At 38.2% G+C, this 15,221-nt stretch overlaps 1 protein-coding gene across 1 annotated transcript; it reads left to right on the top strand.

Annotated features, from left to right (window-relative positions):
* The first annotated feature begins 9,580 nt into the window (after window positions 1-9,580).
* hpxa (hemopexin a) lies at window positions 9,581-13,988 on the top strand. Its single transcript, XM_061879420.1, has 10 exons — window positions 9,581-9,716; window positions 10,825-10,844; window positions 10,916-10,993; window positions 11,135-11,292; window positions 11,483-11,636; window positions 12,369-12,581; window positions 12,697-12,792; window positions 12,936-13,066; window positions 13,132-13,279; window positions 13,549-13,988. Exons 1-10 carry the CDS (start codon window positions 9,655-9,657, stop codon window positions 13,773-13,775), a joined length of 1,287 nt encoding a protein of 428 aa, XP_061735404.1. The 5' UTR covers window positions 9,581-9,654; the 3' UTR covers window positions 13,776-13,988.
* Window positions 13,989-15,221: the final 1,233 nt, after the last annotated feature.

The raw sequence follows: 15,221 nt of genomic DNA, 5'->3' as shown, positions 1-15,221 counted from the left end.
CTCCATACTTGCCAACCTTGAGACCTCCGATTTCAGGAGGGAGGGGGTGGGGGGCGTGGTTAAGAGGGGAGGAATATATTTAGATCTAAAATTCACCAACTCGCGTAATTCATATATATATATATATATATATATATATATATATATATATATATATATATGTTTGAAATACATGACTTTCAGTGAATTCTAGCTATATGTATTTATTTAATTATATATATAAATAAAAGAAATAGTTGAATTTCAGACGGCACCTATCAAATGTTCTACTAACTGTACTGTGCTTGCTGGTTACTAAAATAAAACAACAACACTTACCTTTCACTATTTGAGTAACCTTTCTTCTGCAATTTTTGCGTGCTGGTGAGAGTCGTCAGGTGCGCAACACCACATAAATCGTTGGCCAATCAAAAAGCAACCTCATAACGCTATAGCCAACATTCACCAGGCGATGGCAACAGACAACAGGCAACTCTATTACAGACGGCGTCGCCATGGCTGTGACATCCTCGTTCTTCTGCTTCGTCTCCTTGTGTGAGCATTTTTTTTTTATTAAAATCTGTAGATGTTGTAACGTGATTGGGCAGGCAAGCTGTTTATATAGTGGGAAAGCGCACGTGAAAACAGGCTGTCCTTATCAGGTCCGCATGGAGCTGGAAGGGGCGTGACCTCCAGTTCCACTGAATTTCGGGAGATTTTCAGGGAAACATTTCTTCCAGGCGGTTTTCGGGAGAGGCGCTGAATTTCGGCTGTCTCCCGGAAAATCCGGGAGGGTTGGCAAGTATGTATGGGGCTGCACAGTGGAGAAAGGGGTTATTGCATCTGCCTCACAATACGAAGGTCCTGAGTAGTCCTGGGTTCAATCCCGGGCTTGGGATCTTTCTGTGTGGAGTTTGCATGTCTCCCCGTGAATGCGTGGGTTCCCTACGGGCACTCCGGCTTCCTCCCACCCCCAAAAACATGCACCTGGGGATAGGTTGATTGGCAACACTAAATTGACCCTAGTGTGTGAATGTTGTCTGTCTATCTGTGTTGGCCCTGCGATATGGCGACTTGTCCAGGGTTTACTCTGCCTTCCGCCGGAGTGCAGTTGAGATAGGCTCCCGCGACCCCAAAAAATAGGGACAAGCGGTAGAAAATGGATAGATGGATTATCAATTATGCTCAATATGTTAAATTATACTAGGGCCAATTTAGTGTTGCCAATCAACATATCCGATTGAAGCTGAGATAGGCAGCAGCGCCCCCCGCGAACCCGAAAGGGAATAAGCAGTACAAAATGGATGGATGGATGGATGTTAAATTATAAATCATTATCCAATCGTTATTACCATTTTTACCATTTAATGTGTGATTTTTATTATTACTAGTTAGTAATTATTTTTTAAATTATTTTCACAAACACGTTTTGTTTTTACCATTTTTATACTATTACTTATCATTACATTGTACAATTGCTATTATTAGCACTAGCATTCTCTTTATTAGAACTATTTTTATTAATATGATTCTTGTGACAACTATGTTGTTGTTTTCCATCCATCCATCCATTTCCTACCGCTTATTCCCTTTCGGGGTCGCGGGGGGCGCTGGCGCCTATCTCAGCTACAATCGGGCAGAAGGCGGGGTACACCCTGGACAAGTCACCACCTCATCGAATCATATATATGAATACATTGGCCCTGCAATGAGATGGTGTCTTGTCCAGGGTGTGACCCGCCTTCCGCCAGATTGTAGCTGAGTTGGCACCAGCGACCCCCCACGACCCCAAAGGGAATAAGCGGTAGAAAATGGATGGATGGATATATGAATATAAATAGTGGTATCATCGTTTAAGTTTTGATTATGTATCATTTTAGCGAATGTCATTATAAGATATTACAAATACAACAATTTTTTTTAAATTATGTTTAATATATTAAAATATAAATAATTATGTAATCGTTATTACCATTAAAGGTATGATTTTTATCATTACAATTACTTGGATTTATAACTATTGTCTATTATTATCACAACCGCGTTTGGTTTTTACCATCATTATTGTATTATTTATCATTACATTTTACAATTGCTATTATCAGCACAAGGATTATTTCTATCATTACTATTTTTTGTAATACAATTATTCTGACAACCCGGTTATTTTTTTCTAATCATTTATATTAATATAATTAGTAATATTATTGATTTAATTTTAAATATGTATCATTTTTGCTAATATTATTAGATATCACAAATATAATTGTTTTTGATTACGCTCACCATGTCAAAATATAAATAATTATGTAATCATTATCACCATTAAAGGTATGATTTGTGTCATTATAATTACCAGGGTTTATAACTACTGTTATTATTGTCACAGCCATGTTTTGTATTTATCATTACATTTTACAATTGCTATTCTTAGCACTAGCATTATTTTTCATCATAACTATTTGTTTTCTTATTTTAATACGATTATTGTAACACCCAGGTTATTTTTTACTTCCATCCATCCATTTCCTACCGCTTATTCCCTTTTGGGGTCGCTGGCGCCTATCTCAGCTACAATCTGGCGGAAGGCGGCGTACACCCAGGACAAGTCGCCACCTCATCGCAGGGCCATTTTTTACTTCTATATATTAAAATTATTAATGGTATCATTATTGATTTAATTTTAATTATGTATAATTTTTTATTGCTAGTGTTATACTTCTTAATGATTATTTTAATTGCTACTATTATCTATTTTTATTAGTTTGTATTGCTACTGTATTGTTATTTGTACTAGTTTTATTTATATATTTAAAATGTTGTCTTTATTTATTGCCACAACTATATTTATTTTTTTACCAACAATATCGTATAATTTTATTTTATACTAAAAAATGTTTTTTTTAATCATTATTACTCCTATTTTCATTCATATTATTTTATTAAAACTATCATTGTGACCACCAGATACCATCCATCCATCCATCCATTTTCTACAGCTTACATTTTTTTAAATTTGTATCAATTAATATTGTTAGTGGTATCATTACTCATAACTTTTAATATTGTTATGTGTTCTAATTTAGGATTATTTTCATTGCTACTATTATTTTTGTAATTATTATTATTTGTTATTATCCATCCATCCATTTTCTACAGCTTATTCCCTTTCGGGTCGCGGGGGGTGCTGGAGCCTATCTAAGCTGTTATTATTGCTTCTATTATCTCATTATTTACAGTAGTATTTTTTTATACAATTGTAGTTAATAATAAAAGTATGATTATCTTATACTATTATAGTATCATATTTAATGTTTTACCATCATCATTGTATCATTACATTTTATATCTGCTGTTAGTCAAAACTATTTTTTATCATTATTTCTATTATTTTCGTTCTTATTATTTGTATTAATACTGTTATTGTGACAATCTTATTCAATTTCTTTTAATCATATCTATTAATACTGTTAGTGGTGTAATTATTCCAGATTCATAATATTGTTATTTTTAATATTGTTGTATGTGTTATAATTATGTATGATTCTTTTTGTTTCTACTATTATTATCATTACAGGTAATATAATTTTTCTCATTGTTTTTCTATTCTCTCTTTATCAATAGTATTATTTTATACCAGGAGTCACCAACCTTATGGGAAACCAAGAGCTACTTCTTGGGTACTGATTAATGCGAAGAGCTACCAGTGTGATACACACTTAGATTAATTGCCAGAAATAGCCACTTCGCTCAATTTACCTTTAATAAATAAATCTATATATATATGTAAAAAAAAAAGGGTATTTCTGTCTCTCAGTCCGTCGTACATTTTTTTACCTTTTACAGAAGGTTTCTTGTACAGAATAAATGATGAAAAAAAACACTTAATTGAACGGTTTAAAAGAGGAGAAAACACGAAAAAATTAAAATTAAATTTTGAAACATAATTTATCTTCAATTTCGACTCTTTAAAATTCAAAATTCAACCGAAAAAAATTAAAAGAAAAATTAACTAATTTGAATCTTTTTGAAAAAATAAAAAAAAATAATTCATGTAACATCATTAGTCATTTTTCCTTATTAAGATTAATTTTAGAATTTTGATGACATGTTTTAAATAGGTTGAAATCCAATCTGCACTTTGTTAGAATATATAACAAATTGGACCAAGCTATATTTCTAACAAAGACAAATTATTATTTCTTCCAGATATTCCAGAACAAAAATTTTAAAATAAATTCAAAAGACTTTGAAATAAGATTTATATTTGATTCTACAGATTTTCTAGATTTGCCAGAATATTTTTTTTTAAATTTTAAATCATAATAAGTTTGAAGAAATATTTTACAAATATTCTTTTGTCAAAAAAACAGAAGCTAGAATGAAGAAGTAAATTAAAATGTATTTATTATTCTTTACAATAAAAAAAATAATAGTACTTGAACTTTGATTTAAATTGTCAGGAAAGAAGAGGAAGGAATTTAAAAGGTAAAAAGGTATATGTGTTTAAAAATCCTAAAATCATTTTTAAGGTTGTATTTTTTCTCTAAAATTGTCTCTTTGAAAGTTATAAGAAGCAAAGTAAAAAAAATTATTAATTTACTTAAACAAGTGAAGACCAAGTCTTTAAAATATTTTCTTGGATTTTCTAATTCTATTTGAGTATTGTCTCTCTTAGAATTAAAAAAGTCGAGCAAAGCGAGACCAGCTTGCTAATAAATAAATAACATTTAAAAAAATAGAGGCAGCTCACTGGTAAGTGCTGCTATTTGAGCTATTTTTAGAACAGGCCAGCAGGCTACTCATCTAGTCCTTACGGGCTACCTGGTGCCTGCGGGCACTGCGTTGGTGACCCCTGTTTTATACTATCATAGTACTTATTCATATAGGATTATTTTATACTATTATAGTTATCATCATTATTATTATTATTATTATTATTATAGTCATTATATGGGTGACGCTGTACATCTTTATCGGTGTCTTGTAACCGATGAAGGTCTGGTGTGAACGATGTGACCTCGTCCGAAAGGCAGTGAGAGAGTTAAAAGCGTCGCCGTGGTGATAGCGCAAACAACCCCATGACCTTTGTGTCTCCGCTCAAAGTTGACGCTGGCGCGCACTTAGACGACCCCCTAAGGCCACGCAGCTGAGTGCCTGTGGTGACCCTAAGGGCCAGACGCTGCGTGACCCCTCTCTCCTCATGTTTATAATTCATACAGAGTACTCATGAGTGTAAGTCACCTTTATCAGTCCAACTCTAGAACGGAGGATTTATGAATACAACTGACCCATTGAGCCCTGTGAATTCTGCCTAGCAACAAGTGTCCAGTGGGTCAAAACTAACCTAACGAAGACAAAGAATTGAAGCGTCTTCTCCCAGTTTGCTTGTTTTGTTTGGGTTTTAAAGGGAATTTACAAATCACATTAATTACAAACCTGCGATGAGGTGGCGACTTCTCCAGGGTGTACAGTGCCTTCCGCCCGAATGCAGCTGAGATAGGCTCCAGCGACCCCGAACGGGACAAGCGGTAGAAAATGGATGGATGGCATTTATTACAAACCCTGGAGAAAAATTATAGAATCGGCAGACTAGGAGGATGTTCTTTCAGTTGTTTGATTTTCTAGAAAAAAAAATGACATACAACTCTTGTCATTTCAAATAGCAGAAGAAACACTCAAATAAATTGCGATCGTAACATTTACATTTTTAAATCAAGCAGAGTTTAAAAAAAAATGTGATGAAAAATCCCTCCGGAAATGTTCATTTTCAACTTTAACACCTGCATCAGATTTAATCCGTACAGTAGTTTGCAATAAAAAGCAGTGTTTGCACCTTGGAGAGCTGCTGCGCCAGGTGGACTGACATGAATTATGGCTCCAACACCAGACATCAATTGAAACAAATCTTCAAGAAGGTTAATCATCACGCAATGTTGCAGAAGATGTTGATTGTTCACCGTCTGCCAAAAATCTGGACCAAGAACAAGGAACATGGTCTGAAATGATCTGAAACAGTAAAAAGTGGAGTCACTGTCTGTGTCCGAACTGTAAGAAAGTGCTTTAAGGAAATGGGATTTAAACACAGAAAAGTTAAACGGAGGCCATCATTACCAACCGAACATGAAAAACAAGGTGGACTACGGATGACTGGAAGAAAGTCACATTGAGCGATGAATCGTGAAGGTGATGATGCTGGAACTGTTGGTACCGTCCTAATGATATTTATGAAGACGACTGCCTGAAGAAAACGAGCAGAAGATATGGACTGCATGTCCGGTAACGGCTATCTTCAATAAACGCACAACTTCACATTGACATGTCTTTTATTCCATCAATGGGAGGGATGATGACATCACTTTTCAAGAGGATAATGCATCTTGCCACAGAGTAAAACTGTTCATACATTCCCAGAAAAAAGATACATAAGGTCAGTGTGGTAGAAATAAAAGAACGTGGTCCATGACAAGTCTGATCTGACCGCAGTAAGTTGGAGCAAGACTGATGAAGAGTTCTGTTTGTCACTCGTTAAGTCCATGCCTTAAGGACTGCAAGCCAGAGATGGTGCAACAAAGTACTAATGGTGTGTGATGAATTGAGTTATCAGATTTTTTTTTCAAATGTTTCTAAAAATGAAAATTTCTGACTACCAAATTTGATTTTCCTTTTTTCTTATAGTGATATTTATTTTTTTCCCTGCCAAATTAAACAACATCCTCCAAGTCTGCGGATTCCATCTTTTTTCCCTCAGGGCGTTGGAGTCACTTTTGTCACATTTTTCCCCCTAAATAAATGTGATTGTGTCGGGTAGGCCGTTCTACCTGAGAGTGTGGTCACATGACCTCCTTGTCCCCAGAAGCACCCCAGCAAAGTCCATGTGCTCAGTGCCCCCGCCGCCCCTTCCAGCAGTTGGAAAAGCATCAAATAATATGCGAGGGTTAATGTCCAGCGTGTGGAGGTTACACAACGCTGTCATGCAGCTTGTGTTTAACCTGCTGGCTCGATGGGTTAGTGAACTCTCACTGGTGACCTTCTGGAGACTTTGGAATTACTAGGTGTCCCTCAAGTCAAATATTGTGCAATTATTTAAAGATAAAAAGTTTTGGGATTTTTTAAAACCCCAAAACTGTAATTTTAAATATAAATAATTGTTTATTTTTGTTTTATTAATTGTAAAAACAAAACAAAAAAAAAACTGCGATGAGGTGGCGACTTGTCCAGGGTGTACGCCGCCTTCCGCCCGATTGTAGCTGAGATAGGCACCAGCGCCCACCGCGATCCCAAAGGGAATAAGCGGTGGGAAAATGGATGGATGGATTAATTGTAAAAAAAAAAAAATAATAGTTAAGTCATACATTTATTAAATAGCCTTTTAGTGTCAAAAGTGGGCTGGACCAAGCTGACCTTGGCTGAGAGGCGGGGTCCACTCTGGACTGGTCGCTAGTCTAATATTAACGATATTAATTAAGAGTTAAATGTAACTTTTTTTATGTATATTGTGTGTGCATATACCACACGAGTGTCATAGAAGTCTGGACAAATTACATAAGGATTTATGCATGTACATTTTTTGAAGAAATAATACTTATTGTGTGTCTAGAACAGGGGTCACCAACCTTTTTGAAACCAAGAGCTACTGTGGCAGAGGGTTTAGTGCGTCTGCCTCACAATACGAAGGTCCTGCAGTCCTGGGTTCAAATCAAGGCTCGGGATCTTTCTGTGTGGAGTTTGCGTGTTCTCCCCGTGAATTCGTGGGTTCCCTCCGGGTACTCCGGCTTCCTCCCACTTCCAAAGACATGCACCTGGGGATAGGTTGATTGGCAACACTAAATTGGCCCTAGTGTGTGAATGTGAGTGTGAATGTTGTCTGTCTATCTGTGTTGGCCCTGCGATGAGGTGGCGACTTGTCCAGGGTGTACCTTCCACCCGATTGTAGCTGAGATAGGCGCCAGCGCCCTCCGCGACCCCAAAAGGGAATAAGCGGTAGAAAATGGATGGAAAATGGATGGAGCTACTTCTTGGGTACTGATTAATTCGAAGGGCTACCAATTTGATACACACTTAAATAAATTGCCAGAAATAGCCAGTTTGCTCAATTTTACCTGTAATATATATATATATATATATATATATATATATATATATAATGGGTATTTCTGTCTGTCGTACATTTTTTTTCTTTTACGGAAAGTTTTTTGTAGAGAATAAAAAAACACTTAATTGAACGGTTTAAAAGAGGATACAACCGGAAAAATATTAAAATTACATTTTGAAACGTAGTTTATCTTCAATTTCGACTCTTTGAAATTTAAAATTCAACCGAAAAAACCCCGAAAACTAGCTAATTCAAATATTTTTGAAAGAAATTTAAAAATAATTAATGGAACATCATTAGTAATTTTTCCTGATTAAGATTCATTTTAGAATTTTGATCACTTGTTTTAAATAGGTTAAAATCCAATCTGCACTTTGTTAGAATATATAACAAATTGGACCAAGCTATATTTCTAACAAAGACAAATCATTATTTCTTCCAGATTTTCCAGAACAAAAATTTTAAAAGAAATTCAAAAGACTTTGACATAAGATTTAAATTTGATTCTAAAGATTTTCTAGATTTGCCAGAATAATTTTTTTGAATTTTAATCACAAGTTTGAAGAAATATTTCACAAATATTCTTTGTCAAAAAAACAAGTTAAAATGAAGAATTAAATTAAAATGTATTTATTATTCTTTACAATTAAAAAAAATTAATTTACTTGAACAATGATTTAAATTGTCAGGAAAGAAGCGGAAGGAATTTAAAAGGTAAAAAGGTATATGTGTTTAAAAATCCTAAAATAATTTTTAGGGTTGTATTTTTTCTCTAAAATTGTCTTTCTGAAAGTTAAACAAGTGAAGACCAAGTCTTAAAAATATTTTCTTGGATTTTCAAATTCTATTTGAGTTTTGTCTCTCTTAGAATTAAAAATGTCGAGCAAAGCGAGACCAGCTCGCTAGTAAATAAATACAATTTAAAGAATAGAGGCAGCTATTTGAGCTATTTTTAGAACAGGCCGGCGGTCTACTCATCTGGTCCTTACGGGCTATCTGGTGCCAGCGGGCACCGCGTTGGTGACCCCTGGTCTAGAATATATTTAAATACATTTTTTTCTTTTTAATTTAATCAATCTAAATATTATTGCATACAATATATATTTTTAATATTTACTCGAAAATATATATTGTTAATTTTTAAGAATCCCTTTTGAAAAGTCCAACGTGTACAGACTAAGGACACTGGAGAAGAGCCATGTGATCTCTGCCAGCCAATCAGTGAAGGACGATGTTGTATCAGCAATGTATCCCATTTACATCATCATGTGTGGATTTGGAATATTCTCCAAGGTTCTTGAATTGCAACAGCGCGTGTGTGTGTGTGTGTGTGTGTGTGTGTGTGTGTGTGTGTGTGTGTGTGTGTGTGTGTGTGTGTGTGTGTGTGTATTGATTGTTCCAGTTCCGTGAGTTCCACATCGGACCAAGATAGCAAAAAAATAAAAAATTTTACTCAAACACAGATTGTTACATTTGAGCCTTTCTGACTCCGCCTCCCGCTGGTGTACCCGTGACTTTGCCACTTTATAAGTGCCTGGTGTGCCCGACAACAAGACACTTTTGATCTGGTCCTGCTCGCCATGAAGCTGCTCGCCAACTTCCTGTGTGTGTGTCTGATCTCGGCCTTGGCCTATGCCGACCAGTAAGTTTGTCTTTTCTGCCGCCCCTTTAAAAGAATTGTGATGTAGATGTGCTGTCTATCTATCTATCAATCCATCTATCTATCTATCTATCTATCTATCTATCTATCTATCTATCTATCTATCTATCTATCTATCTATCTATCTATCTATCTATCTATCTATCTATCTATCTATCTATCTATATGCTTACCAGTGTCTTTACAGGACCAGTCATATCTTTTTAGTCCTATGAGGTCTGCCTAGCAACAAATGACTCAGGTCCTTAAAAGTGACTGAAATAAATCATCTTAACCCTAACTTTTCTAGAAGTTTCAAATACGTTCACTTTTGTCTGGCTAAATGATTTAATGCATAACTCCAACTTTAATCTTAACAAGACTTTTAGAAGTTTCTAGTTCTAGGAGTACTGTTAAGCAATAGGTGTTTTGGGTCCTATAAGTGACAAATTTGATGTGTCTAAATCATCTTAAACATTTCTAGAAGTTTCCAGTAGAAATCTTATACAATCTGTCTGGCTAAGAATGATCACACCCATAACTCCAACTCTAATCCTAACATCAGACCCCTATCCCCAAACCAACAGGACTTTTAGAAGTTTCTATTACTATGATTCTGGGATTTCTGGTTAGCAACAAGCGTCTCAGGTTCTGAAGGTCACAAATATGATGTGTCTAAATCCTCTTAACCATTTCTATAAGTTTGTAGTAGGAGTCTCATAAATTCTGTCTTGCTAATTGATTTAACTCATAACTCCAACTGTGATCCTAAAATCCAAGCCCTGTCCCTTAACCCAACAAGACTTTTAGAAGTTTCTAGTCCTAGAAGTTCTGCCAAGCGGGCTCAGGTTCTTAAAAGTGATGAACATGTTTCTAAATCATCTGAACCATTTCTAGACGTTTTAGTAGAAATCTTATGAGATCTGTCTGGCTAAGAATTAAACCCATAACTTCAATTCTAATCCTAACCCCTAACTGAACAAGACTTTTCGAGGTTTCCAGTCCGATGAGTTCTGTTTAGTAACAAGTGTCTCTCAAAGAAGATTCTAGACAAATGTGATGTGTCTAAGCCCTAACCCTGTCCTTAAAAATACTTTCTTCTCTTTGGCAGTCATGAGGATCATTCATCAGGTGAGAGCGACTCGTTTCTGTTCTTTATCATCATGTCGTGTTGTTCTCACCACGGCCCTGTTGTTGTTCAGACCTCCCAGATCGGTGTGACGGTCTGGAGATGGACGCTGCGGTGGTGAACGAGGATGGCGTGCCCTACTTTTTCAAAGGTGAGACGCACATTGCTTGCCTTCAGTTTGACCACAGGTTTTCCACGGAGTCCATCGGGATGAAGCTGCTTTGATGGGTGTCTTCTGTGTCAGGAATGATGTTGAAAAAATCCTGAACACATGTTTGATACACTTTTCCAGGTCACTTCTTGTTCAAGGGATTCGACGGCAAGGCGGAGATGTCCAATGAGTCTTTTACCGAGTTGGACGACGATCACAAAGTAGGACACGTCGATGCCGCTTTCCGCATGCACAATGAGGACAGCCCGGATGAACATGACCGCATGTTCTTCTTCCTGGTACGGTCCCCACACCTCGCGTCCGCTCTTTCGAGGCAGCTAAGCTAGTACGGTCACACGAGACTGAGGTGCTCCAAACCAACCATACGTTAAATCGAACTTGGGGCAGTTAATACACAGACAATGTCAGGTGACATAGGGTAGACTGCAAGCTTCAAAACCTGTTTTGTCTTGTGGTCTTTCCATCCAGGACCACAAAGTGTACAGCTATTACGATCACAAGCTCGAGGATGGATACCCCAAGGACATCTCCGAAGTGTTCCCGGGAATCCCTGATCACCTAGAAGCTGCCGTCCAGTGCCCAAATCCAGACTGCGATGAAGATTCTGTCATCTTCTTCAAGGGTTTGTTCCCACTTGTCCTACAAGTCTTAAAAAGATACCTCACGCTACAAAAACTAACAATCTGATTTGTTAGATTTTGTCTAGAGTCGACGATCAGTCGAATCAATGGTATTGTGTTTTTGGGGGGTCTGGGGGAGGTTGAAAGAAATGGTGAGGTGGCGACTTGTCCAGGGTGTACCCCGCATACCACCCGAATGCAGCTGAGATAGGCTCCAGCAACCCCCACGACCCCAAAAGGGACAAGCGGTAGAAAATGGATGGATGGGTGATATCTAATAACTTACACTGACTAGTCACTAGGTGTCAGTAACGTCACAGGGTTTTAGATTTAGACTCTATACGGTGACGCTTCCAAAGTTAATTAAAGAAACTTCCAACCATTCTCTACTGCTTGTCCCTTTTGTAAAAGATATACTGTCTTTCATCTTTCATTCTCAAAAGTCTTAACCACTCTGATGAAGAAATAAACACGGTAGAGCATGGATCGATTAGTGAGGTCCTAGGCTGTGGCACAGCGCAGACAAGCTAACTAATTAGACAAAGTAAAAGCCGTAACAAATCTTTTATATGTGAACTTATGGAAGGAGCATTACCTTTGCTATGGGGGAGCTACACCTCCGAGGCACACCTTGTGCCAAAAGGAATCGTCAAATCCTTCACTATTTAAAGACAGCCTTATGAAAAACATTGATGGAGATTGGAAAGACTAGAAAGACCTATTTTCTCCCACAGGACACGACATCTATCACTACCATGTGAAGAGCAAGGCTGTAGACAAGAAAGAGTTTAAGACCATGCCTAACTGCACGTCCGCGTTCCACTATATGGGACACTACTACTGCTTCCATGGGCACATGTTCTCTAAGTTTGACCCAAAGACCGGCGAGGTCGACGGCAAATATCCGAAGGAGGCCATCGACTACTTCATGAGGTGCTCCAAGTTCGGTAAGTAAAACGAGTTCTTTGTAAGTCTGGGAGAAGGTTGCAGACTTCAATCTCTGGTCTCCTCTGTCACTGACATATTTCAGCCATTGGTGTCTGACACTGCTGTCGCTTTCAGGTGACAACAGCGATAACCTGGATCGAGAACGCTGTAGTCGTGTTCACCTGGACGCCATCACGTCTGATGACGCTGGAGACATTTATGCTTTCAGAGGTGTGTTTAGGAAGTACTTAAGGTCCACATTGTCATCAATAGTGGCGTTTTCTCTTTAGAACTTAGTCTTCTGGTCCCACATGGGACCCGAATTCCTCAAAAGCAAAGCATGCACCGTGACTAAGTGAGTCTTTCTTGGTCAGGCAATTTTTTCCTAAACACACACTATGAAAATCACACATTGACGGCCGAAACCATCGGGCACGCCTTCAAAGAACTTCAGAACGATGTGGACGCTGTTTTCTCCTACAACAGTCACCTCTACATGATCAAGGTCAGCTGTCCATCCGCTCGTCTGATTGATTTTTGGTCTTTTCCGTGACTGTTTTCTCCTTGCAGGGCGACCAAGTGTATGCTTACAAAGTCAGTAACCCACACACCCTTGCAGAGGGTTTCCCCAAACCTATAAAGGAGGAGCTGGGACTGGAGGGTCCGATTGACGCTGCCTTTGTCTGCGAGGACCATCACATCGCACATCTCATTAAAGGTTAGGTCCACTTCACTTGATACATAGTTCAGTCCACTGCCAGAATGTCTTGTATATTCTGGTCTATAGACTTTTCCAGGCCTAAAGCCAGTCTTGTTTAGCCCCGTTTGGCTAATTGTTCTCCTTAATGTATCTAGTCTAGTACAGATCTGATAAACTCCTACAGGTTATTAGTGGTTGCTTACAGACCTCTACCGGGACATTTACAGGTATTCCATGTCAAAGTTGCTCTTGGATGTACTTAACAAGGTTCTTGTCTTGCCTTGCAGGTCAGCACATGTTCGACGTGGAGCTGAATGCCACTCGCGTTGCTACCAACGAGCGTACAGTTGGGTTGTTCAAGAAGGTGGACGCCGCCATGTGTGGCCCCAAAGGCGTCAAGGTAATTGTAGGGAACCACTACTATCAGTTCGACAGCATTGCACTGTTAGTGGGGGCCAAGGCCATTCCAGAGCAGCATCGCGTGGCCATGGATCTTTTGGGCTGCGACCACTGAGCCCATTAGAGAAACGCAACCTTCATCATGATGCAGGCCATCCTGGACTACCCAGATCCGGCTTTAGGCTGACCCTTATTGACAAAGGTGTACCTTGCCATAAAACTAGTCAACTAGTACTACTACTAGTACTAGTAGTACTAACAACAACAACTACCAACTGAGGTCTGACTTTGTACCCTTTGCTGATGTCAATAAAGATGAGCAAGGACACACGGCTTCTGTTTTTTTCATCTACATAAACCAAAACCAGTGAAGTTGGCATGCTGTGTAAATCCATTCATTCATTTTCTATCGGTTGTCCCTTATGTTGTCGCGGGGGGTGCTGGAGCCTATCCCTGGACAAGTCTCCACCTCATCGCAGGCCAACACAGAGAGACAGACAACATTTACACACTATGGCCAATATAGTGTTGCCAATCAACCTTTCCCCAGGTGCATGTCTGGGTGGAAGGAAGCCGCAGTCACGGGGAGAACATGCACACTCCACACAGAAAGATCCAGAGCCCAGGATGGAACCTAGGACCTTTGTAATGTGAGGCACAGTGTAAATCGTAAATAAAACTAGAATAAAATTATTTGCTAATCGTTTTCAAGCTATATTCAATAAAATAGACTGCAAATACAATATACTTAAGGTTTGAACTGGTAAACTTGGTTATTTTTTGCAAATATTATCTCCTATGGAATTTGATGCCTGCAACATGTTTCAAAAAAAGCTGGCACAAGTGGCAAAAACGACTGAGAAAATGGAGGAATGTTCATCAAACACTTATTTAAAACATCCTACAGGTGTACGGGCTAATTGGCAACAGGTGGGTGCCATGATTGGGCATAAAAGCAGCTTCCATAAAATGCTCAGTCATTCACAAACAAGGATGGGGCCAGGGTCACCACTTTGTGACAAAATGCCTGAGCAAATTGTTTAAGAACAACATTTCTCAACCAGCTATTGTAAGGAATTTATGGATTTCAACATCTATGTTCCGTAATATCAAGAAGTTCAGAGATTTTGGAGAAATCACTGCACGTAAGTGGCAATGCCCGTGACCTTGGATCCCTCAGGTGGTACTGCATCAAAAAGTAACATCAGTGTGTAAATAATATCACCACATGGGCTCAGGAACATTTCAGAAAACCACTGTCATTAACTACAGTTGGTCGCTACATCTGTAAGTGCAAGTTAAAACTACTGTGCAAAGCCAAAGCCATTTATCAACAACACTCAAAAACGTTTCGCTGGGCCTCAGCTCATCTAAGACGGACTGATGCAAAGTGGAAAAGTGTTCTGTGGTCAGGCGAGTCCACATTTCAAATTGTTTTTTCTGAAACTGTGGACGTTGTCTCTTCCAGACCAAAGTGGAAAAGAACTATCCAGACTGTTTTAGGCGCAAAGTTGAAAAGCCAGCATCTGTGATGGTATGAGGGTGTATTAGTGCCCAAGGC

This window comes from Nerophis ophidion, linkage group LG19, assembly GCF_033978795.1.
Source record: "Nerophis ophidion isolate RoL-2023_Sa linkage group LG19, RoL_Noph_v1.0, whole genome shotgun sequence".
Taxonomy (NCBI): Eukaryota; Metazoa; Chordata; class Actinopteri; order Syngnathiformes; family Syngnathidae; genus Nerophis; species Nerophis ophidion.
The sequence above is the reverse complement of the archived record's forward strand: the minus strand, read 5'-3'. Positions and strand labels throughout refer to the sequence as shown.

What these genes read in the sequence shown, in the direction of transcription:
- hpxa (XM_061879420.1), top strand. Translation starts at nt 9,655, where the DNA reads ATGAAGCTGCTCGCCAACTTCCTGTGTGTGTGTCTGATCTCGGCCTTG. An exon ending in CGTGCCCTACTTTTTCAAAG is followed by an intron (nt 10,994 to 11,134) that starts GTGAGACGCACA and finishes ACACTTTTCCAG; the next exon opens with GTCACTTCTTGTTCAAGGGA. An exon ending in TTCTGTCATCTTCTTCAAGG is followed by an intron (nt 11,637 to 12,368) that starts GTTTGTTCCCAC and finishes TTTCTCCCACAG; the next exon opens with GACACGACATCTATCACTAC.